We start from the raw sequence: 25508 nt of genomic DNA, 5'->3' as shown, positions 1-25508 counted from the left end.
CCCCAATCCAGGCAACATCCTTGTAAATCTCCTCTGCACCCTTTCTATGGTTTCCACGTCCTTCCTGTAGTGAGGCGACCAGAATTGAGCACAGTACTCGGAAGTGGGGTCTGACTAGGGTCCTGTATAGCTGCAACATTACCTCTGGGCTTCTGAACTCAATCCCACGATTGATGAAGGCCAATGCACCTTATACTTTCTTAATCACGGAGTCAACCTACGCAGCAGCTTTGAGTGTCCTATGGACTCGGACCCCCAGATCCCTCTGATCCTCCACACTGCCAAGAGTCTCACCATTAATACTATATTCTGCCATCATATTTGATCTACCAAAATGAACCACCTCAAACTTATCTGGGTTGAACTCCATCTGCCACTTCTCAGCCCAGTTTTGCATCCTATCAGTGTCCCGCTGTAACCTCTGACAGCCCTCCACACTATCCACAACACCCCCAACCTTTGTGTCATCAGCAAATTTACTAACCCATCCCTCCACTCCCTCGTCCGGGTCGTTTATTAAAAAAATCCCTATGTTACGTCTCCCTCTGAACGTGCGATCGTAGTAATTTAAAATAAACAGGACAGTCAATGTAGTAGAGAGGACACTCAAATCAGTGTGAATTAATCAGTCTGATGGCCGGGTGGAAGAAGCTGTCCCGGAAACCTGTCGGTCCGGGCTTTTATGCTGCGATACCGATTGTAGCAGCTGGAACAGTTTGTGGTCGGGGTGTCTCGGGTCCCCAGTGATCCTTCGAGACCTTTTTACGCGCCTGAATTTCCTGAATAGTGGGAAGTTCACATCTACAGATGCGCTGGGCTGTCCCGCACCCACTCTCTGCAGAGTCCTGCGATCGAGGGGGGTACAGTTCCCGTACCAGGCCGTGATGCAGCCAGTCAGGATGCTCTCAGTTGTGCCCCTGTAGAAAGTTCTTAGCATTTGGGGATTCAGGCCAAACTTTTACAACCATCTGAGATGAAAGGGGTGCTGTTGTGCCTTTTTCCACCCACATGGCCCGTGTGTACAGACCACGCGAGATCCTCGGTGATGTTTATGCCGAGGAACTTAAAGCTGTTCACCCCCTCAACCCCAGATCCATCGCTGCCAATAGGGGTCAGCCCGTCTCCAATCCCCCAGCTCCTTCGTTAGTATGACATTGAGGGAGAGGTTATTTTCTTGACACCACTGTGTCAGGCAGATGACATCTTCCCTTTCTGTCCATACAAGATATTTTACGCAGTTATAGTTACGACTTTTTCTTTAAATTACTGCGTTCTTTGACTCATTTTTGTCTTCTTCGGGGCGGTGTCGGATCGGAGAGGTGACCACCTTGTCCCACGTTGCTCTCGTGCGCTGGGAATTACATTGGAAGCCATCTTCTGGAGGAGGAGAACACCCCCGGCTGTCTGCAACTCACCTGCAAGCCGCACCCCCCCCCCCACCACCACCGGGCTGCACCTCTCGCCATCTGGGCCGCGCCTCGGGGGGGGTGGGAGCGTCACCGGCCACGCTGGGCCTCCCGTCCCCAGGAGCGTCCGCCGCCCCCCCTTGGCTCCCTCCCAAACGGATACCAACCGAGCTCCCCCCGGATCCCTGGGCCACGATCCCCGGGGTCCAACGAAGTCACGCGCAAATTGGGGGGGGGGAGCGAATTCAGATGGTGTACGGAGACAGGGAGGGGTGTAGGGGAGGGAAAGGGTGACTGAGAGGGGGAGGGGAGTAGAGGAGGGGGTGATGGAGACAGGGAGGGGTGTAGGGGAGGGAGGGGGTGACGGAGACGGGGAGGGGTGTAGGGGAGGGAGCGGGTGATGGAGACGGGGGAGGGGTGTAGGGGAGGGAGGGGGTGACGGAGATAGGGAGGGGTGTAGGGGAGGGAAAGGGTGACTGAGAGGGGGAGGGGAGTAGAGGAGGGGGTGATGGAGACAGGGAGGGGTGTAGGGGAGGGAGGGGGTGACGGAGACGGGGAGGGAGGGGGTGACGGAGACGGGAGGGGTGTAGGGGAGGGAAAGGGTGACTGAGAGGGGGAGGGGAGTAGAGGAGGGGGTGATGGAGACAGGGAGGGGTGTAGGGGAGGGAGGGGGTGATGGAGACAGGGAGGGGTGTAGGGGAGGGAGGGGGTGACGGAGACAGGGAGGGAGGGGGTGATGGAGACAGGGAGGGGTGTAGGGGAGGGAGGGGTTGACGGGGAGGGGTGTAGGGGAGGGTGGGAGTGACAGAGACGGGGAGGGGTGTAGGGGAGGGATGGGTGGTGATATACACAGCGGGGTGGGTGGGTGTGAGAGTGTGTGAGAGAATGTGAGAGAGTGTGCGTGTGCGTGTGTGTGTGTGAGAGAGTGTGTGCGAGAGTCGGTCTGCCCCTGACCTTGTACGCTTGCTTTACGAGGAAGCTTCTGGAGCCCACCCAGCCCCCCTGCCCCCCCCCAGCCGCGATCGGAACGTCTTCAGGAGCCTCTCGCGCGCTCGCCCAGCCTGACCCCCGCGGCGCCCGGCGAAATCCCTCGCCACCAGACCCCTCCCTCCCTCCCCAGCGACTCGAAACCTCTTTTTACAAAATCCTTTTATTGTCTCCAACGTTATATATTAAAAAGAAACACCAGCACTTCTCGGGGGGGGGGGGGCGGGGAGGCCTCGCGACCGGGATCGAACCGTCCCGGGGAGGGGCGGATTGGACGCGACGTCTCCCTGTGGGTGCAAGGCCGGAGTTCCCCCTCGCTTCCCGCCGCCCCTCTGCCTGCTCCCGGCGGACGCGGCGGGGGAGGAGGAGATTCCACTTTTCAGGGACGTCCATGGACGAGGGAGAGAGTCGGGGGTCGGTGTTCTCAGATGGCAGTGCTTTCGCTGTTGGTGGGGGCTGAGGGAGGGGACCTGGGAGGGGGTGGTGGTGGTGGGGAAGTGGAGTCACGAAACAGAACAGGGGCGCGGACTATCCGCCGGGCGCTCCCGGTTTCTGGTGTCTGGGAGAAACCCGCCTCCCAGACAGGGGCTGGAGGTCGTAGTGTGCAGGGGTTGGGGGGGAGAGACCGGAGATGAGTTTGGGGGTGGGGAGAGGGTGGGCGGTGGAATCGTCTGCCCCCCCGCGGCACGTTCCGCACTTCCAAGGAGGGCGTCCACCTGCGGAGAGGAGAGAGAAGGGGTTCAGAGCAGGGTGAAGGAGGGGAGGGGTGCACACGAGGGCGGGTTAACTGTATCCCCCGACTTCCCGACACCCCACCCGTCACTCCACTCTCAACGCGACCCAGCCGCTCCGAAACACGGAGACGCGGTGGTGCCCAGTGAAAGGAGGGGGCGTGCTGCCCACGGGGAGGGGGCCGGTTCAGGGGATGGGAGGGATTGACAGGGACGGGGAGAGGTTCACGGGGAGGGGGTGACGGGTGAACGGAGGGGAGTGTCGAGGGACAGAGGAACCTCGACGTACGAGGGTGGAACACACACTGTGAACGGTGGGCAGTGTCGAGGGACAGGGGGACCTCGGTGTACGAGGGTAGGACACACACCGTGAACGGTGGGGAGTGTCGAGGGACAGGGGGACCTCGGTGTATGAGGGTGAGACACTCACTGTGAACGGTGGGGAGTGTCGAGGGACAGGGGGACCTCGGTGGACGAGGGTTGGACACACACTGTGAACGGTGGGGAGTGTCGAGGGACAGGAGTACCTCTGTGTACGAGGGTAGGACACACACCATGAACGGTGGGGAGTGTCGAGGGACAGAGGGAACTCGGTGTACGAGGATAGGACACATACCGTGAACGGTGGGGAGTGTCAAGGAACAGAGGGACCTCGGTGTACGAGGGTAGGACGCACACCGTGAACGGTGGGGAGAGTCGAGGGACAGGGGGACCTTGGTGGACGAGGGTAGGGGACACACTGTGAATGGTGGGGAGTGTCGAGGGACAGAGGGACCTGGGTGTACGAGGGTGGGACACACACTGTGAACGGTGGAGAGTGTCGAGGGATAGAGGGACCTCGGTGAACGAGGGTAGGACACACACGGGGAATGGCAGGGAGTGTCGAGGGACAGAGGGTGTACGAGGTAGGGGACACACCGTGAACAGCGGGGATATCGAGGGACGGGGGGGACCTCGGTGTACGAGGGTAGGGGACACACACACCATGAACGGAGGGGATGTCGAGGGATAGGGGGACCTCGGTGTACGAGGGTAGGGGACACACCGTGAACGGTGGGGAGTGTCGAGGGGCAGGGGGGCCTCGGTGTACAAGGGTAGGACACACACCGTGAACGGTGGGGAGTGTCGAGGGACAGGGGGACCTCGGTGTACGAGGGTAGGACACACACCATGAACGGTGGGGAGTGTCGAGGGACAGGGGGACTTCGGTGTACGAGGGTAGGGGACACACCGTGAACAGCGGGGATGTCGAGGGACGGGGGGGGGGACCTCGGTGTACGAGGGTAGGATACACACCGTGAACGGTGGGGAGAGTCGAGGGACAGGGGGACCTTGGTGGACGAGGGTAGGGGACACACTGTGAATGGTGGGGAGTGTCGAGGGACAGAGGGACCTCGGTGTACGAGGGTAGGACGCACACCGTGAACGGTGGGGAGAGTCGAGGGACAGGGGGACCTTGGTGGACGAGGGTAGGGGACACACTGTGAATGGTGGGGAGTGTCGAGGGACAGAGGGACCTGGGTGTACGAGGGTGGGACACACACTGTGAACGGTGGAGAGTGTCGAGGGATAGAGGGACCTCGGTGAACGAGGGTAGGACACACACGGGGAATGGCAGGGAGTGTCGAGGAACAGAGGGTGTACGAGGTAGGGGACACACCGTGAACAGCGGGGATGTCGAGGGACAGGGGGGACCTCGGTGTACGAGGGTAGGGGACACACACACCATGAACGGAGGGGATGTCGAGGGATAGGGGGACCTCGGTGTACGAGGGTAGGGGACACACCGTGAACAGCGGGGATGTCGAGGGACAGGGGGGGACCTCGGTGTACGAGAGTAGGATACACACCGTGAACGGTGGGGAGTGTCGAGGGACAGGGGGACCTCGGTGTACGAGGGTAGGACACACACCGTGAACGGTGGAGAGTGTCGAGGGACAGGGAGACCTCGGTGTACGAGGGTAGGACACACACTGTGAACAGTGGGGAGTGTCGAGGGACAGGGGGACCTCGGTGTACGAGGGTAGGACACACTCTGAACGGTGGGGAGTGTCGAGGGACAGAGGGACCTCGGCGTACGGGGGTCGGACACGCACCGTGAAGGGTGGGGAGTGTCGAGGGACAGAGGGACCTCGGTGTACGAGGGTAGGACACACACACCGTGAACAGCGGGGATGTCGAGGGACGGTGGGGGGGGGACCTCGGTGTACGAGGGTAGGGGACACACCGTGAACAGCGGGGATGTCGAGGGACGGTGGGGGGGGACCTCGGTGTACGAGGGTGGGACACACACACCGTGAACGGAGGGGATGTCGAGGGACAGGGGGACCTCGGTGTACGAGGGTAGGGGACACACACCGTGAACGGAGGGGATGTCGAGGGACAGGGGGACCTCGGTGTACGAGGGTAGGGGACACACACACCGTGAACGGAGGGGATGTCGAGGGACGGGGGGGGGGACCTCGGTGTACCAGGGTGGGACACACACGGGGAATGGCAGGGAGTGTCGAGGGACAGGGGGTGTACGAGGGTAGGGGACACACCGTGAACGGAGGGGATGTCGAGGGACAGGGGGACCTCGGTGTACGAGGGTAGGGGACACACACACCGTGAACGGAGGGGATGTCGAGGGACGGGGGGGGGGACCTCGGTGTACCAGGGTGGGACACACACGGGGAATGGCAGGGAGTGTCGAGGGACAGGGGGTGTACGAGGGTAGGGGACACACCGTGAACGGAGGGGATGTCGAGGGACGGGGGGGGACCTCGGTGTACAAGGGTAGGGGACACACACACTGTGGACGGCGGGGAGGATCCTTGGCACGCCCGCCACCCCTGCCCCGTCCCCCCTGCAGACTCACCGACTAGTCGGCCTTGCGCTGTTTGCTCGGCCGGAGGAGTTTCCGGTGTAAAGGCAGCAGCAGTAAATTGCCGAAAAAGATGACGTGTCCCAGGAAATAGACGGACTGGTAGACCTGGTGGGGAAGGGGGGAACGACAGCTCGTCACTGTAACACGGGTGGGGGGGGGGGTGAGCTCTCTACAATCGGGACCCGACAGCTCACACACCCCCTCCCTCCTCTTCCACTACCTGTCCCGACCCCACCCCCTCATCGACCCTCCCGTCCTCTCTCTCCATCTCCCCCCTCCTCTCCTCACTACCTTGCCTCCTCCTCTCCTTCGTAAATCTTCTCTGCACCCCTTCAACCTCATTTACATCTCTCCTGCGGTCTCTCACCAGAACTACGCACAATACTCCAAATTACATTTTAAGTTCCTCGGGTTCAATACCACAAATGACCTGACTTGGTCCAACCGAGCAGAGTCCACTGCCAAGAAGGCCCACCAGCGCCTTTACTTCCTGAGAAAGCTAAAGAAATTCGGCCTGTCCCCTAAAACCCTCACTAATTTTTATAGATGCACCGTAGAAAGCATTCTCCTAGGGTGCATCACAACCTGGTATGGAAGTTGTCCCGTCCAAGACCGGAAGAAGCTGCAGAAGATCGTGAACACAGCCCAGCACATCACACAAACCAATCTTCCGTCCGTGGACTCACTTTACACCGCACGCTGTCGGAGCAGTGCTGCCAGGATAATCAAGGACACGACCCACCCAGCCAACACACTTTCCGTCCCTCTTCCCTCCGGGAGCTTGAAGACACATACGGCCAGATTTGGGAACAGCTTCTGTCCAACTGTGATAAGACTGCTGAACGGATCCTGACCCGGATCTGGGCCAAATATCCGGACCTGCCTCTCGGTTTTTTTGCACTACCTTACTTCCTATTTTTCTATTTTCTATTTATGATTTATAATTTAGATTTTTAATATTTACTATCGATTTGTACTCCAGGGAGTGGGAAGCGCAGAATCAAATATCGCTGTGATGATTGTACGTTCTAGTATCAATTGTTTGGCGACAATGAAGTATAAAATATAATTAGGCCTCACCAACGTTTTGGGCAACTTCAACATAACATCCTGTCTCCCACACTCAATATCTTGGTTCGTGAAGGACAATGTGTCAAAAGCTCTCTTCACGACCCTGTCGAGTGACGAAGTGCCCCGTCACGTGACCCTTAAAACTTTCCACGTTTCACCCTTAAAAGGCTCTGGGACCTCTGCTCTTCGTGATTTTTATTAACAACCTGGATGTGGGGGTAGAAAGGTGGGTTGGCAAGTTTGCGGACGACACAAAGTTTGGTGGTGTTGTAGATAGTGTAGAGGATTGTCGAAGATTGCAGAGAGACATTGATAGGATGCAGAAGTGGCTTCAGAAGTGGCAGATGGAGTCCAACCCGGAGAAGTGTGAGGTGGTACACTTTGGAAGGACAAACTCCAAGGCAGAGTACAAAGTAAATGGCAGGATACTTGGTAGTGTGGAGGAGCAGAGGGATCAGGGGGTACATGTCCACAGATCCCTGAAAGTTGCCTCACAGGTGGATAGGGTAGTTCAGAAAGCTTATGGGGTGTTAGCTTTCATAGGTGCAGGGATAGAGTTTAATAGTCACGATGCAATGGTGCAGCTCTATAAAACTCTGGTTAGGCCACAATTGGAGTACTGTGTCCAGTTCTGGTCACCTCACTATAGGAAGGATGTGGAAGCATTGGAAAGGGTACAGAGGAGATTTACCAGGATGCTGCCTGGTTTAGAGAGTATGCATTATCATCAGAGATTAAGGGAGCTAGGGCTTTACTCTTTGGAGAGAAGGAGGATGAGAGGAGACATGATAGAGGTGTACAAGATATTAAGAGGAATAGATAGAGTGGACAGCCAGCGCCTCTTCCCCAGGGCACCACTGCTCAATACAAGAGGACATGGCTTTCTGGTAAGGGGTGGGAAGTTCAAGGGGGATATTAGAGGAAGGTTTTTTACTCAGAGAGTGGTTGGTGCGTGGAATGCACTGCCTGAGTCAGTGGTGGAGGCAGATACACTAGTGAAGATTAAGAGACTATTAGACAGGTATATGAAGGAATTTAAGATGGGGGGTTATATGGCAGGCAGGGTTTGAGGGCCGGCACAACATTGTGGGCCGAAGGGCCTGTACTGTGCTGTACTGTGTGCTGTACTGTTCTATGTTCTATGAACCCATGACCTCCAGATATCGTCCCACCCAACCTCGGTGGACAAAGCCTGTCTGCACCCTCAGAATTTTGTACAGCTCTATCAAATCTCCCCTCAATCTTCTGCGTCCCAAGTCCCAACTGACTCCATCTTTCCCTATAACTCGGGCCATCATGGAGTCTCATGTGGATAGGGTGGTGAAGAAAGCTTTTGGTTTGCTGGCCTTTATAAATCAGAGCATTGAGTATAGGAGTTGGGATGTAATGTTGAATTGTACAAGGCATTGGTAAGGCCAAATCTGGAGTATTGTGTACAGTTCTGGTCACCGAATTATAGGAAAGATGTCAATAAAATTGAGAGAGTACAGAGGAGATTTACTAGAATGTTGCCTGGGTTTCATCTCCTAAGTTACAGAGAAAGGTTGAACAAGTTGGGTCTTTATTCTTTGGAGCGTAGAAGGTTGAGGGGGGACTTGATAGAGGTGTTTAAAATTATGAGGGGGATTGATAGAGTTGACGTGGATAGGCTTTTTCCATTGAGAGTGGGGGAGATTCAAACAAGAGGACATGAGTTGAGAGTTAAAGGGCAAAAGTTTAGGGGTAACACGAGGGGGAATTTCTTTACTCAGAGAGTGGTAGCTGTCTGGAACGAGAAGTGGCTGAGGCAGGTTCGATGTTGTCGTTTAAAGTTAAATTGGATAGATATATGGACAGGAGAGGAATGGAGGGTTACGGGCTGAGTGCAGGTCGGTGGGACGAGGTGAGAGTAAGAGTTCGGCACGGACTAGAAGGGCCGAGATGGCCTGTTTCCGTGCTGTAATTGTTTGTACGGTTATATCCAGACCCAGAAACATCCTTGTAAATTTTCTCCGTAACTCTTTGAACCTTATTTATGTCCTTTCTGTGGGTCTGTGACCAGAACTGCACACAGTACTCCAAACCAGATCTCACCAACGTCTTGTCCAACTTCAACACAACATCCCACTTCCTGTATTCAATACTTTGACGTGTGAACGCTAATGTGCCAAAAGCTCTCTTTACGACCCTGTCGACCTGTGACGCCACTTTCAGTGAATTATGGGGCCTGTGTTCCCAGATCCCTCTGTTCTACCGCATCCCCTCGGTGCCCGACCGTTCACCGTGTGAGACCCACGCTGGCTGGTCCCACCGAAGTGCGAAATCCTCGCCCCTGTTGGCATTAAATCCCATCGGCTGTTATAGAGTGAGCTTTTTGGGCAGGTGATTCATTTACACTTCAATGGCCCCGGCCACCGGTCTTCTGTTAGACAAAGTACTGTGGATTGGGTTCACAACAGTGCATTTCCTAAAAGCTGTGAATATCGGGATACCAGCCAGACGCCGTGGATGGAAATGTGAACTTTACAGGTAGTTTCGAAGACAGTATTATCTACACTTCACAGATATGTACTGTCTTCCACGTTAGCACGTACGATGCCAAATAAATGTATTGTGGATTTACATAAAAGTTGCTGGTGAACGCAGCAGGCCAGGCAGCATCTCTAGGAAGAGGTACAGTCCTGACGAAGGGTCCCGGCCCGAAACGTCGACTGTACAGTCCTGACGAAGGGTCCCGGCCCGAAACGTCGACTGTACAGTCCTGACGAAGGGTCCCGGCCCGAAACGTCGACTGTACAGTCCTGACGAAGGGTCCCGGCCCGAAACGTCGACTGTACAGTCCTGACGAAGGGTCCCGGCCCGAAACGTCGACTGTACCTCTTCCTGGAGATGCTGCCTGGCCTGCTGCGTTCATTAATCAGAGTATTGAGTATGAGAGCTGGAATGTTATGATGAGGTTGTATAAGGCATTGGTGAGGCCGAATCTGGAGTATTGTGTTCAGTTTTGGTCACCAAATTACAGGAAGGATATAAATAAGGTTGAAAGAGTGCAGAGAAGGTTTACAAGGATGTTGCCGGGACTTGAGAAACTCAGTTACAGAGAAAGGTTGAATAGGTTAGGACTTTATTCCCTGGAGCGTAGAAGAATGAGGGGAGATTTGATAGAGGTATATAAAATTATGATGGGTATAGATAGAGTGAATGCAAGCAGGCTTTTTGCACTGAGGCAAGGGGAGAAAAAAAACCAGAGGACATGGGTTAAGGGTGAGGGGGGGGAAAAGTTTAAAGGGAACATTAGGGGGGGCTTCTTCACACAGAGAGTGGTGGGAGTATGGAATGAGCTGCCAGACGAGGTGGTAAATGCGGGTTCTGTTTTAACATTTAAGAATAAATTGGACAGATACATGGATGGGAGGTGTATGGAGGGATATGGTCCGTGTGCAGGTCAGTGGGACCAGGCAGGAAATGGTTCGGCACAGCCAAGAAGGGCCGAATGGCCTGTTTCTGTGCTGTAGTTTCTACGGTTTCACCAGCAACTTTTACGTGTGCTGTTTGAAATTCCTGCAGCAGATTTTCTGGTGTATTGTGCATTTGACTTGCACTCCTAAAGGCTGTGGACACCAACCCAGACATGTTGGCGTCGGGAGGAGAGGATGAAGTCAGAAGGTGTGATGTTTTGCACCCAAAAGGAAGCATTGTCTATAACTTCTTTTTCGCGCGACGCCCGGCGCAGGAGCCTCGTCAGAGGCGATTTCAGGTCGGGAGCATCCACCACCCGTCCTTTTATCGAGCTCTCGCCCTCCCCCCTCAATTGATCGCTCGCTTGCCACAGTTTCCCCCCCAACTCCATCGAACTCACCTCCCCTGCCTGTCGTATCTCACGCGTCCACCCCATTCCTCAGCCCACCAGTCACCTCGGAATCCCCTCCGACCGCTCCACCTCTCAACTTCACACCGGCGATCCAGCATCTCCGCAAAGATGCCGGGTCTCGAATCGAAACACTGTTGACTCCTTTCCTCTCCACCCCCCTCAATAAATCCTCTCCTCTCCTTCCATCGACAAGTCCTCTCCCTCCCCTCCATTGATAAATCCTCTCCCCTCCTGGATAAGACCTCTCCCCTCTCTCCGTCGATAAATCCTCTCCCTCCATCAATAAACCCTCTCCTCTCCTTCCATTGATAAGTCCTCTCCCCTTCCTCCATTGATAATTCCTTTCCCTCCTGGATAAACCCTCTCTCCCCGTCGGCAACTCCTCTCCCTCCATCAATAAATCCTCTCCTCTCCAACAGTAAGTCCTCTCCTCTCCTTCCATCGACAAGTCCTCTCCCTCCCCTCCATTGATAAATCCTCTCCCTCCACCGATGTCCTCTCCCCTCCCTCCGCTGATAAATCCGTTCCCCTCCTACATTAATCCTCTCCATCAATAAATTAGATTCGATTAGATTCAACTTTATCGTCATTGTGCCGGGTACAGATACAAAGCCAATGAAATGCAGTTAGCATCTGACCAGAAGTGCAAAAGAATAGTGTTTTGTACAAAATAACTGCGAATAAAAAGTGCTACAGCACACAAATGTAACAGTACTGAGACAGTACAATATGGGTGCAATACTGCTTAATAAATCCTCTTCTCTCCGTCGATAAGACCTCTCCCCTCTCTCCATCGATAAATCTCTCCCTCCATCAATAAACCCTCTCCTCTCCTTCCATCGATAAGTCCTCTCCCCTTCCTCCATTGATAAACCCTTTCCCTCCTGGATAAACCCTCTCTCCCCATCGGTAACTCCTCTCCCTCCATCAATAAATCCTCTCCCCTCCCTCCACTGATAAATCCTTTCCCCTCCGAGATAAATCACCTCTTATGTCCGTCCATAAATCCTCTCCTCTCTCTCCGTCGATAACTCCTCTCCCTCCATCAATAAGTCCTCTCCTCGCCCCTCCATTGATAAATCCTTTCCCCTCCTGGATAAATCACCTCTTCTCTGTCCGTCCATAAATCCTCTCCTCTCTCTCCGTCGATAACTCCTCTCCCTCCATCAATAAGTCCTCCCCTCTCTCTCCGTCGATAACACCTCTCCCTCCATCAATAGGTCCTCCCCTCTCCCTCCATCGATAACACCTCTCCCTCCATCAATAGGTCCTCCCCTCTCCCTCCATCGATAACTCCTCTCCCTCCATCAATAAGTCCTCCCCTCTCCCTCCATCGATAAGTCCTCTCCCCTCCATTGATAAATCCTTTCCCCTCCATTGATAAATCACCTCTTCTCTGTCCGTCCATAAATCCTCTCCTCTCTCTCTGTCGATAACTCCTCTCCCTCCATCAATAGTTCCTCCCCTCTCTCGCCGTCCATAACTCCTCTCCCTCCATCAATAAGACCTCCCCTCTCTCCGTCGATAAATTCTCTTCTTTCCAGTAATAACTTCTCCCCCCGCTCCACTGATAAATCTTTTCCCCTCTGAGATAAATCACCTCTTCTCTGTCCATCCATAAATCCTCTCCTCTCTCTCCGTCGATAACTCCTCTCCCTCCATCAGTAAGTCCTCCCCTCTCTCTCCGTCGATAAATTCTCTTCTTTCCAGTAATAAGTTCCCCCCCCCACTGATAAATCTTTTCCCCTCCGAGATAAATCACCTCTTCTCTGTCCGTCCATAAATCCTCTCCTCTCTCTCCGTCGATAACTCCTCTCCCTCCATCAATAAGTCTTCTCCTCGCCCCTCCATTGGTAAATCCTTTCCCCTCCTGGATAAATCACCTCTTCTCTGTCCGTCCATAAATCCTCTCCTCTCTCTCCGTCGATAACTCCTCTCCCTCCATCAATAAGTCCTCCCCTCTCTCTCCGTCGATAACTCCTCTCCCTCCATCAATAAGTCCTCCCCTCTCTCTCCGTCGATAAATTCTCTTCTTTCCAGTAATAAGTTCTCCCCCCCTCCACTGATAAATCTTTTCCCCTCCGAGATAAATTACCTCTTCTCTGTCCGTCCATAAATCCTCTCCTCTCTCTCCGTCGATAACTCCTCTCCCTCCATCAATAAGTCCTCTCCTCTCTCTCCGTCGATAAATCCCTTCCACTCCTGGATGAATCCTCTCCCCTCTCTCCGTCGATAAATCCCTTCCACTCCTGGATGAATCCTCTCCCCTCTCTCCGTCAATAAATCCTCTCCCTCCATCAATAAATCCTCTCCTCTCCCTCCATCGGTAAGTCCTCTCCTCTCCCCTCTCTCCGGCGATAAGACCCCTCCCCTCTCTCCGTCGATAACTCCTCTCCCTCCGTCAATAAATCCCCTCGCTCTGCAGACGCTACTCAGCCCGTTAACATTGCAGCAGCTCGTAACAGCCCGGGAATCGGCGAGCGCCCACGGCGTGCCCTCCGCCCCCACCGGCCCGCCTTCCCTTCGGAACTCACCGGCACCCACTTCTCCCAGGACAGCAGGCAGAAGGGCAGGAGGGAGTAACCCATGAAGAGCCAGTGGAAAGCCTGCATCACCACGCAGACCAGGGGCCTCAGCTTGGCGCTGGCCGTCAGCCGGCTCAGCAGGGTGCTCTCTGCCGCCAGTTTGAGCATCTGGGAGGGTGGGGAGAGAGAGAGAGGCATCGGCATTAATCTTCGGCCCCCGTCGGGAACAGAACCACGCTCGGTATCGCTGGCCTGAGTTGTGCCTCCGCAGTGGCAGATTGCGACAGGTGACTGTTCAAGGCTACAAGTTACAATTAAGAGATCTGCACACGGAAAACTTTAATTAAGTCGCCGTGGAAGAAGAGAGCGCAAAAAAAAAGAGGAAATAAGGGGATGAAATAAATGAAGGGATTAAAAGTAACGTTAGCCAAATTTGCAGATGACACACAGCTGGGTGGCGGTGTGAAATGTGCGGAGGATGTTATGAGAATGCAGGGTGGCTTGGACAGGCTGGGTGAGTGGGCAGATGCATGGCAGATGCAGTTTAATGTGGATAAATGTGAGGTTATCCACTTTGGTGGTAAGAACAGGAAGGCAGATTATTTTCTAAATGGAGTCTACAGGTGAGGTGCCGGAGGATTGGAGAGTGGCTCATGTTGTTCCGTTGTTTAAAAAAAGGATCGTAAAGTAATCCGGGAAATTACAGGCCGGTAAGTTTAACGTCAGTAGTAGGTAAGTTATTAGAGGGAGTACTAAGAGACAGAATCTACAAGCATTTGGATAGACAGGGGCTTATTAGGGAGTCAACATGGCTTTGTGTGTGGTAGGTCATGTTTGACCAATCTACTGGAGTTTTTCGACGAGGTTACCAGCAAAGTGGATGAAGGGAAGGCAGTGGATATTGTCTACATGGATTTCAGTAAGGCCTTTGACAAGGTCCCGCATGGGAGGTTAGTTAGGAAAATTCAGTCGCTAGGTATACATGGAGAGGTGGTAAATTGGATTAGACATTGGCTCGATGGGAGAAGCCAAAGAGTGGTGGTAGAGAATTGCTTCTCTGAGTGGAGGCCTGTGACTAGTGGTGTGCCACAGAGATCGGTGCTGGGTCCATTGTTATTTGTCATCTATATCAATGATCTGGATGATAATGTGGTAAATTGGATCGGCAAGTTTGCTGATGATACAAAGATTGGAGGTGTAGTAGACAGTGAGGAAGGTTTTCAGAGCCTGCAGAGGGACTTGGACCAGCTGGAAAAACGGGCTGAAAAATGGCAGATGGAGTTTAATACAGACAAGTGTGAGGTATTCCACGTTGGAAGGACAAACCAACGTAAAACATACAGGGTTAATGGTAAGGCACTGAGGAGTGCCGTGGAACAGAGGGATCTGGGAATACAGATACAAAATTCCCTAAAAGTGACGTCACAGGTAGATAGGGTCGTAAGGAGAGCTTTTGGTACATTGGCCTTTATTAATCAAAGTATTGAGTATAAGAGCTGGAATGTTATGGTGAGGTTGTATAAGGCATTGGTGAGGCCGAATCTGGAGTATTGTGTTCAGTTTTGGTCACCAAATTACAGGAAGGATATAAATAAGGTTGAAAGAGTGCAGAGAAGGTTTACAAGGATGTTGCCGGGACTTGAGAAAGTCAGTTACAGAGAAAGGTTGAATAGGTTAGGACTTTATTCCCTGGAGCGTAGAAGAATGAGGGGAGATTTGATAGAGGTATATAAAATTATGATGGGTATAGATAGAGTGAATGCAAGCAGGCTTTTTCCACTGAGGCAAGGGGAGAAAAAAACCAGAGGACATGGGTTAAGGGTGAGGGGGGAAAAGTTTAAAGGGAACATTGGGGGGGGCTTCTTCACACAGAGAGTGGTGGGAGTATGGAATGAGCTGCCAGACGAGGTGGTAAATGCGGGTTCTTTTTTAACACTTAAGAATAAATTGGACAGATACATGGATGGGAGGTATATGGAGGGATATGGTCCGTGTGCAGGTCAGTGGGACTAGGCAGAAAATGGTTCAGCACAGCCAAGAAGGGCCAAAAGGCCTGTTTCTGTGCTGTAGTTTTTCTATGGTTCTATGGTTTTTCTATGGAGTCAAGTTAGGAAAAAGGGAAGTACAACGAGATCTAGGTGTTCTTGTACATCAGTCACCGAAAGTAAGCATACAGGTACAGCAGGCAGTGAAGAAAGCTAATGGCACGTTGGCTTTCATAACAAGGGGAACTGAGTATAGGAACAAAGAGGTCCTTCTGCAGTTGTACAGGGCCCTGGTGAGACCACACCTGGAGTACTGTGTGCAGTTTTGGTCTCCAAATTTGAGGAAGGACATTCTTGCTATTGAGGGAGTGCAGCGTAGGTTCACGAGGTTAATTCCCGGGATGGCGGGACTCTCATATGTCGAAAGATTGGAGCGACTGGGCTTGTATACTCTGGAACTTAGAAGGATGAGAGGGGATCTGATCGAAACATGTAAGATTATTAAGGGATTGGACAGGTTAGAGGCAGGAAACATGTTCCCGATGTTGGAGGAGTCCAGAACCAGAGCCACAGTTTGAGAATTAGGGGTAGGCCATTTAGAACAGAGTTGAGGAAAAACTTTTTCACCCAGAGAGTGGTGGATATGTGGAATGCTCTGCCCCAGAAGGCTGTGGAGGCCAAGTCTCTGGATGCTTTCAAGAAAGCGATGGATAGAGCTCTTAAAGATAGCGGAGTGAAGGGATATGAGGAGAAGGCAGGAAAAGGGTACTGATTGTGTATGATCAGCCATGATCACAGTGAATGGTGGTGCTGGCTCGAAGGGCTGAATGGCCTACTCCTGCACCTATTGTCTGTTGAACTATTGAGGTAGAGTTCACGAGGTCCAATTTCCGTTCAGAGATGGGCTGGCGGAGGGGAAGAGCCTGTTCCTGAATCTTCAGTCTCCCGTACCTCCTCCCTGACGGTAGCCATGAGAAGAGGGCATGCCCTGGGTGGTGGGGGTCCTTAATAACAGACGCTGCCTTTCTGAGGCATCGCTCCCTGAAGATGTCCCGGATGCTACGGAGGCTGATACCCAAGATGGAGCTGACTAACTTGCAACTGAGTGACGGGGAGGGGAGGGGAAGAGCTCACCTTGACGGGTGCTTCCTTCTTGTTTTGGGGCATTGCCTTTGGAGCAGGCTGTCTGCGCCAGGGATGCCAGTGCCCACGACGGAGGCTGGGAGGGTGCGGGGAGCCTGGCCATCCGCGCGGGACGGAGCACGTCACGTGGGACGCGGACGGCGGGATCGATGGGCGCGAGGCCGGGGCAGAAGGCTTCACGCAGGAACTGACAGGGCGAGCGGGAGGTGGAAGTGAGCAGGCCTGTGGTCTCAGAAACTGCGGGGGGGGGGTGGGGGAGAGGGGAGCAAGAGAGAGAGACAGAGAGAGGGTGGGAGAGGAATCTGCAGGGTGAGGCGGAGGGACACGGCTGGTAGAGAAGTGGGTCAGAGGATGATGGAAATGGGGACAGAGAGGGTGAGGGAGGGGTAGAGAGAGGGTGAGGGAGGGGTAGAGAGAGGGTGAGGGAGGGGTAGAGAGAGGGTGAGGGAGGGGGAGAGAGTGATGGAAATGGGGACAGAGAGGGTGAGGGAGGGGGGAGAGAGAGAGGGGGGAGAGGGACGGTGAGGGAGGGGGAGAGGGACGGTGAGGGAGGGGGAGAGGGAGGGTGAGGGAGGGGTAGAGAGAGGGTGAGGGAGGGGTAGAGAGAGGGTGAGGGAGGGGTGGAGAGTGATGGAAATGGGGACACAGAGGGTGAGGGAGGGGGAGAGGGTGAGGGAGGGGGAGAGGGTGAGGGAGGGGGGAGAGGGTGAGGGAGGGGGAGAGAGGGTGAGGGAGGGGGAGAGGGACGGTGAGGGAGGGGGAGAGGGAGGGTGAGGGAGGGGGAGAGGGAGGGTGAGGGAGGGTGAGGGAGGGTGAGAGAGGGTGAGAGAGGGTGAGAGAGGGTGAGAGAGGGTGAGAGAGGGTGAGAGAGGGTGAGAGAGGGTGAGAGAGAGGGTAGAGAGGGTGAGGGAGGGTAGAGGAAAGACAGAGGGAGGGGCGAGTGGGGGAGGAGTGGGGGGGAAGGTGGTTGGGGGGGAGGGGGAAGAGAGGAAAGAGAGGGGGGATGCTGTGGGAAGGCAGAGAGAGGGATGTGGAGTGAGAGAGAACAAGAAAGAGCTGGGATGAAGAGGAGAGGGCTGGGGGGAAAGAGGGAAGGAGAGGGGGAATGGGAGAGAGCGGGGGGGTGATGGAGGGACAGGGAGAGAACAGCAGGAGAGAGAGAGAGAGGGAGGGAGGGAGGGAGGGAGGGGCAGAGGGTGATTAGATCAGGCCTGTTGACGGCCTTAGACACCAACGTCTGAAGAAATCCTTCACGTGAATCTCAGAGGGCAGGCAGCCCCTGGAACGATGGTAGACACAAGGCTGGGTCTATCGACCAGCTGAAAACAGCGGGATGGTGCCGAGGTTTTGAGGGTACGACAGGAGCACCAGGGGGATCCGGCAGGCGCTGGAGATCCGCGCACGAAAAACGCCGGAGGAACTCAGCAGGGACGGGGAGCGCCTGCGGAGGGGAACGAACAGTCGACGTTTCGGGCCCAGGCCCTCCGGCAGGACTGGAAAGGAGGTGCGGGAGGACGCCAGAACAGGAAGGCAAATCACGGGGACGGAATACAAGGTGGCAGGTGAGACCAGGTAAGGGGCGGGGGCGGCGGGGCGGGAATAGGTGGGTCGCGGGCTGAGGTGAGAAGCCGAGACGTGATGGGTGGAAGAGATTTGACCTGGAGGAGGGTTAATCTGACAGGAGAGGAGAGCGGACCACCGGCGAAAGGGAAGGAGGAAGGAAACTTTGCTTGTAACAGCTATATAGGACCCTGGTCAGACCCCACTTGGAGTACTGTGCTCAGTTCTGGTCGCCTCACGACAGAAAGGACGTGGAAGCTGTAGAAAAGGTGCAGAGGAGATTTACAAGGATGTTGCCTGGATTGGGGAGCATGCCTGATGAGAATAGGTTGGGTGAACTCGGCCTTTTCTCCTTGGAGCGACGGAGGGTGAGAGGTGACCTGACAGAGGTGTATAAGATGATGAGAGGCATTGATCGTGTGGATAGTCAGAGGCTTTTCCCCAGGGCTGAAATGGCTGTCACGAGAGGCCACAGTTTTAAGGTGCTGAGAGGCAGGACTTATGAGCAATCTAGAGAGACATAATCTGATTCGGGACAGTCAGCATGGTTTTTTATCAAGGGCAGGTCGTGCCTTACGAGCCTGATTGAATTTCTCGAGGATGTGACTGAACACGTTGATGAAGGTAGAGCTGTAGATGTAGTGTATATGGGTTTCAGCAAGGCACTTGATAAGGTACCCCGTGCCAGGCTTATTGAGAAAGTAAGAAGGCATGGGATCCAAGGGGACATTGCTTAGTGGATCCAGAACTGGCTTGCCCACAGAAGGCAAAGAGTGGTTGTAGACGGGTCATATTCTGCATGGAGGCTGGTGACCAGTGGTGTGCCTCAGGGATCTGTTCTGGGACCCCCTACTCTTCGGGATTTTTATAAATGACCTGGATGAGGAAGTGGAGGGATGGGTTAGTAAATTTGCTGATGGCACAAAGGTTGGGGGTGTTGTGGATAGTGTGGAGGGCTGTCAGAGGTTACAGCGGGAGATCGATAGGATGCAAAATTGGGCTGAGAAGTGGCAGATGGAGTTCAACCCAGATAAGTGTGAGGTGGTTCATTTTGGTGGGTCAAATATGATGGCAGAATGTAGTATTAATGGTGATACTCTTGGCAGTGTGGAGAGTCAGAGGGATCTTGGGGTCCGAGTCCACAGGACACTCAAAGCTGCTGCGCAGGTTGACTCTGTGGTTAAGAAGGCATATGGTGCATTGGCCTTCATTAACCACGGGATTGAGTTCAAGAGCCGAGAGGTAATGTTCCAGCTATATAGGACCCTGTTCGGACCCCACTTGGAGTACAGCAGTAGATGTAGTGTATATGGATTTCAGCAAGGCATTTGATAAGGTACCCCGTGCCAGGCTTATTGAGAAAGTAAGGAGGCATGGGATCCAAGGGGACATTGCTTTGTGGATCCAGAACTGGCTTGCCCACAGAAGACAAAGAGTGGTTGTAGACAGGTCATATTCTGCGTGGAGATCGTTGACCAGTGGTGTGCCTCAGGGATCTGTTCTGGGACCCTTACTCTTTATGATTTTTATAAATGACCTGGATGAGGAAGTGGAGGGATGGGTTAGTAAATTTGCTGATGACACAAAGGTTGGGGGTGTTGTGGATAGTGTGGAGGGCTGTCAGAGGTTACAGCGGGACACTGATAGGATGCAAAACTGGGCTGAGAAGTGGCAGATGGAGTTCAACCCAGGTAAGTGTGAGGTGGTTCATTTTGGTAGGTCAAATATGATGGCAGAATATAGTTTTAATGGTAAGACTCTTGGCAGTGTGGAGGATCAGAGGGATCTTGGGGTCCGAGTCCATAGGACACTCAAAGCTGCTGCGTAGGTTGACTCTGTGATTAAGAAAGTATAAGGTGCATTGGCCTTCATCAATCGTGGGATTGAGTTTAGAAGCCGAGAGGTAATGTTGCAGCTATACAGGACCCTAGTCAGACCCCACTTCCGAGTACTGTGCTCAATTCTGGTCGCCTCACTACAGGAAGGATGTGGAAGCCATAGAAAGGGTGAAGAGGAGATTTACGAGGATGTTGCTTGGATTCGGGAGCATGCCTTATGAGAATAGGTTGAGTGAACTCGGCCTTTTCTCCTTGGAGCGACGGAGGATGAGAGGTGACCTGATAGAGGTGTATAAGATGATGAGAGGCATTGATCGTGTGGATAGTCAGAGGCTTTTCCCCCAGGGCTGAAATGGCTGCCACAAGAGAGCACAGGTTTAAGGTGCTGGGAAGCAGGTAGAGAGGAGATGTCAGGGGTAAGTTTTTTACGCAGAGAGTGGTGAGTGCGTGGAATGGGCTGCCGGCCACGGTGGTGGAGGTGGATACGACAGGGTCTTAGGTAGGAACAGGGAGCTCAGAGAGAGAGATGGGCTCTGCGGTAGGGAATTCCGAGGCCGCCTCTGGAGCAGGTTAGCTGGTCAGCATAACATTGTGGGCCGAGGGGCTGGTGACGTGCTGTAGGTTTCTGCGTTCGGGTGAGAAGAGGAGACCGAGTGAGGAATGGAAGAGGTGGGTGGTGGGGGGGGGGTGGAGGGACAGCAGGGTGAAATTGCTGGACGGCGGGGAGATCGGTGGCCGTAGTTTTGAAGGCTACCCAGAGGGAGTATGGGGCGTTGCTCCTTGTCCAGGCAGTGTGTGGACGGTGGGGGGTGGGGTCGAAACGGGAATTGGGGGGGACGGGGGAAGACAGGAATTCAGAATGGCTGGCCACGGGGAACTCACAGGAGATTTGGCAGACGCTGGAAATCCGGAGTCACACACCCAGTGCAAAATGCTGGATGGCAGACACCAAAGGCTGATTTATACTTGTGCGTCAAGTGTCAGGCGTACCCTACACTGTACTCTACGCCGGGGGTCCCCCAGCCTTTTTTTGCACTGCGGACCGGTTTAATATTGACAATATTCTGCCCCGATTGCTGCCCCGCGATTGGCCGGTTTGATATTTGCTTTGACGCGCAGGTGTGCCTGACACCGTGGCCGCTGAGTGTGTGTGTGTGTGTGTGTCTCTCGTTTAAGTACCCCGTGTAAGTGCTTCGTAATCACGGTAAAGTAAAAACTCGTGCCCCGCCCTTTTAAAACTCGTGCCTCTTGCCATAAACTGAGCATTGGGGGTGTGGGGGAGGAAGATTCTGGCCCTCTACGCCAGGGGCCCCCAACCTTTCTCGCACCGCGGACCGGTTTAATATTGACAATGTTCTTGCGGGCCGGCCGACCGGGGTCGGGGAGGTTGTTCGGGTCGGGTTAAACTCACCTCAACATGTCTTCTACAGTTAGGGTTGCCAACTTCCTCACTCCCAAATAAGAGACAAAAGTAGCAGTCAAATCCCGGGACACTTGTGTCTACCCCGAGAAAGACTACCGCGACCATGAAGCCTTGCGCGGGTACCTGTGTGCGCATGCGTGACGTGCCTATGTGCGTACGTGCAGATATTTTCCCCCCACAAATTGGTTTCCGCTTAATCTTCCCGACTATACAGTACGTAGAGTACTTATACATTATATAGGCTGTGTATTTATCATATCATTCCTGCTTTTACTATATATTAGTGTTATTTATTTCCGGTTTTATGTTGTTATTTGGTACGATTTGGTAGGTTATTTTTTGGGTCTGGGAACGCTCAAAATTTTTCCCATATAAATTAATAGTAATTGTTTCTTCGCTTTACGCCATTTCGGCTTACGAACGGTTTCATAGGAACGCTCTACCTTAGCGGGGTAAATACGGGACAAGGGCTGTCCCGTATGGGACAAACCAATTTAGCCCGATATACGGGATGTCCCGGCTAATACGGGACAGTTGGCAACCCTGCGTTCAGGTTCAACAGTGCGTGACGGGGAATGAACTCGTATCGTTCCCTCGCGGCCCGGTAGCTGGGGACAAACCCTACGCCGTAGCCTGACGCGCACCTCTCCCAAAATGTAACTGCGCGTCGCGGCAACGCAGACCGCAACAACTGTGATTGGTCCGCTTGGTAGCCGTCACATTTCCTCCGACCCTGCGGTAGCTTCCCACTGGGCGACTGAAGGGCAGGGAAGGAACGCTGGCCGCAATGCTTTCCATAAAGCTGTACAGACCCCCGAGATCATGGAGGACCCTGTGCTCGACGCCAGTTTTGTAGCTAGCTGCTGAAGCCTGCTGACTGAACCTAAAACTCCAGTCTCTGAGTATACTGTGCCTACACTGATACAAAATAAATGGTTGGCGACGATGAACCAAATCATCAAATCCAACACATTTTAATTCCACGTCCCATTCCCATCCTGATAATGCCTATCCCCCTCGTACCCCATCTGTTACTTATTTATATACACACGTTCTTTCTCTCACTCTCCTTTTTCTCCCTCGGTCCCTCTCACTATACCCCTTGCAGACTGGGAGACCGCTTTGCTGAACATCTACGCTCTGTCCAGAGAAAGCAGGATCTCCCAGTGGCCTCACATTTTAATTCCACATCCCATTCCCATTCTGACATGTCTATCCACGGCCTCCTCTACTGTGGAGATGAAGCCACACTCAGGTTGGAGGAACAACACCTTATATTCCGTCTGGGTAGCCTCCAACCTGATGGCATGAACATCGACTTCTCTAACTTCCGCTAATGCCCCACCTCCCCCTCGTACCCCATCTGTTACTCTTTTTTATGCACACATTCTTTCTCTCACACATCCAAGTTGCTGGTGAACGCAGCAGGCCAGGCAGCATCTCTGGGAAGAGGTACAGTCGACGTTTCAGGCCGAGACCCTTCGTCAGGACTAACTGAAGGAAGAGTGAGTAAGGGATTTGAAAGTGGGAGGGGGAGGGGGAGATCCAAAATGATAGGAGAAGACAGGAGGGGGAGGGATAGAGCCAAGAATCTCCCTCCCATAACCCATCTGTTACTTATTTTTATGCACACGTGCTTTCTCTCACTCTCCTTTTTCTCCCTCTGTCCCTCTCACTATACCCCTTGCCCATCCTCTGGGTCCCCCCCCCTTGTCTTTCTCCCCAGACCTCCTGTCCCATGATCCTCTCGTATCCCCTTTTGCCAATCACCTGTCCAGCTCTTGGCTCCATCCCTCCCCCTCCTGTCTTCTCCTATCGTTTCGGATCCACCCCCTCCCACTTTTAAATCTCTTACTAACTCTTCCTTCAGTTAGTCCTGACGAAGGGTCCTGGCCCGAAACGTCGACTCTACCTCTTCCTAGAGATGCTGCCTGGCCTGCTGCGTTCACCAGCAACTTTGATGTTTTGTTGCTTGAATTTCCAGCCGACATCCGAAAATATACGAAATGCATTTCCTCGTCCATGTCTCTCAGTGGCCGGACAAGGGCAGAAGATTCGCCCTCCTTCAGTTTCAGTCGCCATTGTTTGAAGTTAGAGTTTGAACGCGAAGGAACTCAACACAGTGGCTTCGAAACCCCACTGCCAACTAGCGCTCTGGCGGTGAATGGCAGCGCGACGCAGACACACCAACGCACAAGTATAAATGCTCACAACGGCGTAGCCCACTTGCGTAGGCTACGGCGTAAGCTAGCACGCACCGCCATAAATCGGCCTTAAGATTGGAGGCGTTCTGGACGGCGAGGAGGGCTTTCAAAACTCGCAGAGGGATCTGGACCAACTGGGAAAAATGGGCCAGAAAATGGCAGATGGGATTTAATGCAGACAAGTGTGAGGTGTTGCATTTTGGAAGGACAAATCAAGGTAGGACATGCGCAGTAAATGGTAGGGCACTGAGGAGTGCGGAGGAACAAGGGGATCTGGGAGTTCAGATATATAATTCCCTGAAAGTGGCTTCACAGGGTTGTAAAGAAGGGTTTTGGCAGCCTAGCATTCATAAATCAAAGTATTGAGTATAGGAGTTGGGATGTTATGGGGAGATTGTATAAGACATTGGTGAGGACAAATTTGGAGTATTATGTGCAGTTCTGGTCACCTAACTATAGGAAGGATATCAGTAAGATTGAAAGAGTGCAGAGAAGATTTACTAGGATGTTGCCGGGTCTTCAGGAGTTGAGTTACAGGGAAGGATTGAACAGGTTAGGACTTTATTCCTTGGAGCGTAGAAGAATGAGGGAGGATTTGATAGAGGTTCACAAAATCACGAGGGGTATAGACAGAGTAAATGCAAGTAGGCTCTTTCCACTTAGATTAGGAAAGATAACTACCAAAGGACATGGCTTTAGGGTGAAAGGGGAAAGGTTTTGGGGGAACTTCTTCACGCAGAGAGTGGTGGGAGTGTGGATCGAGCTGCCATCTGACCTGGTAAATGCGGGCTCACTCTTAAGTTTGAAGAATAAATTGGATAGATACATGGACGGGAGAGGTCTGGAGGGTTATGGACTGGGTGCGGGTCAGTGGGACGAGCGGAGCAAAGTTTCGGCAGAGACTAGAAGGGTCGAATGGCCTGTTTTCTGTGCTCCCAAAATAACCTGCAGATGCTGGGGTGAAAGCAACAGTCACAACACACTAGAGGAACTCAGCAGGTCGGGCAGCATCCGTGGAAACGATCAGTCAATGTTTCGGGCCGGAACCCGTCGTCAAGACTGAAGAGGGACGGGGAAGAGGCCCTATAAAGAAGGTGGTGGGAGGGTGGGAAGGAGAAGGCTGGTAGGTTCCAGGTGAAAAACCAGTAAGGGGAAAGATAAAGGGGTGGGGAAGGGGAGGCAGGGAGGTGATAGGCAGGAAAGGTGAAGGAGGAATAGGGGAAAGCACAAAGGGTAGTAGAAGGAGGTGGAACCATGAGGGAGGTGATAGGCAGCTGGGGGAGGGGGCAGAATGAAACAGGGATAGAGGAAGGGAGGGGGAGGGAATTACCAGAAGTTGGAGACCAAGGGGCTGGAGACTACCCAGACGGTATATGAGGTGTTGCTCCTCCAACCTGAGTTTAGCCTCATCATGGCAGTAGAGGAGGCCATGTGTGGACATATCTGAATGAGAGCGTGAAGCAGAGTTGAAGTGGGTGGCTACCGGGAGATCCTGTCTGTTGTGGCGGACGGAGCGGAGGTGCTCGACGAAGCGGTCCCCCAATCTGTTCCTAGCAGGGGCCTCACTTCTGTCCCCCTCTGTCCACACCTCAGTGAGCTCTGTGCCCACAATGACGTTGAACTCTTCTTCTGTCGCCTACGTCTCCGAGCCTACTTCTTTGGCAGGGATTCCCCTCCCCCTACTGATGACCCCTTCTCCTCCCTTCAACCCTCCTCCTCCTCCTGGACACCCCGCCCGGGCCTTCTACCTGCACTCGATCTTTTTACCTCCAACCGTCGCCGAGACATCAACCGTCTCATCTTCACCACTACTATCTCCTGTCCCAACCTCACTCCCTCTGAACGCACTGCCCTCCACTCTCTCCGCACCAATCCCAATCTCACCATCAAACCCGCTGACAAAGGTGGTGCTGTAG

General features: G+C 53.5%; 1 protein-coding gene across 1 annotated transcript in view; it reads right to left on the bottom strand.

Moving 5' to 3' along the window:
• Window positions 1-2559: 2559 nt before the first annotated feature.
• lpcat3 (lysophosphatidylcholine acyltransferase 3) overlaps window positions 2560-25508 on the bottom strand; it is a 90768-nt gene continuing 67819 nt past the window's right edge. Inside the window, exons 11-13 of the mRNA XM_063040205.1 lie at window positions 13449-13607; window positions 5985-6098; window positions 2560-3109 (exon numbers count right to left, since the gene is read on the bottom strand). Of these exons, the coding sequence (XP_062896275.1) occupies window positions 5988-6098; window positions 13449-13607 (270 nt within the window). The 3' untranslated portion in view covers window positions 2560-3109; window positions 5985-5987. The remainder of the gene's footprint in view (window positions 3110-5984; window positions 6099-13448; window positions 13608-25508) is intronic.

This window comes from Mobula hypostoma, unplaced genomic scaffold (assembly GCF_963921235.1).
Source record: "Mobula hypostoma unplaced genomic scaffold, sMobHyp1.1 scaffold_87, whole genome shotgun sequence".
Lineage (NCBI taxonomy): Eukaryota > Metazoa > Chordata > Chondrichthyes > Myliobatiformes > Myliobatidae > Mobula > Mobula hypostoma.
This window is presented reverse-complemented; position numbering and strand designations above follow the sequence as displayed.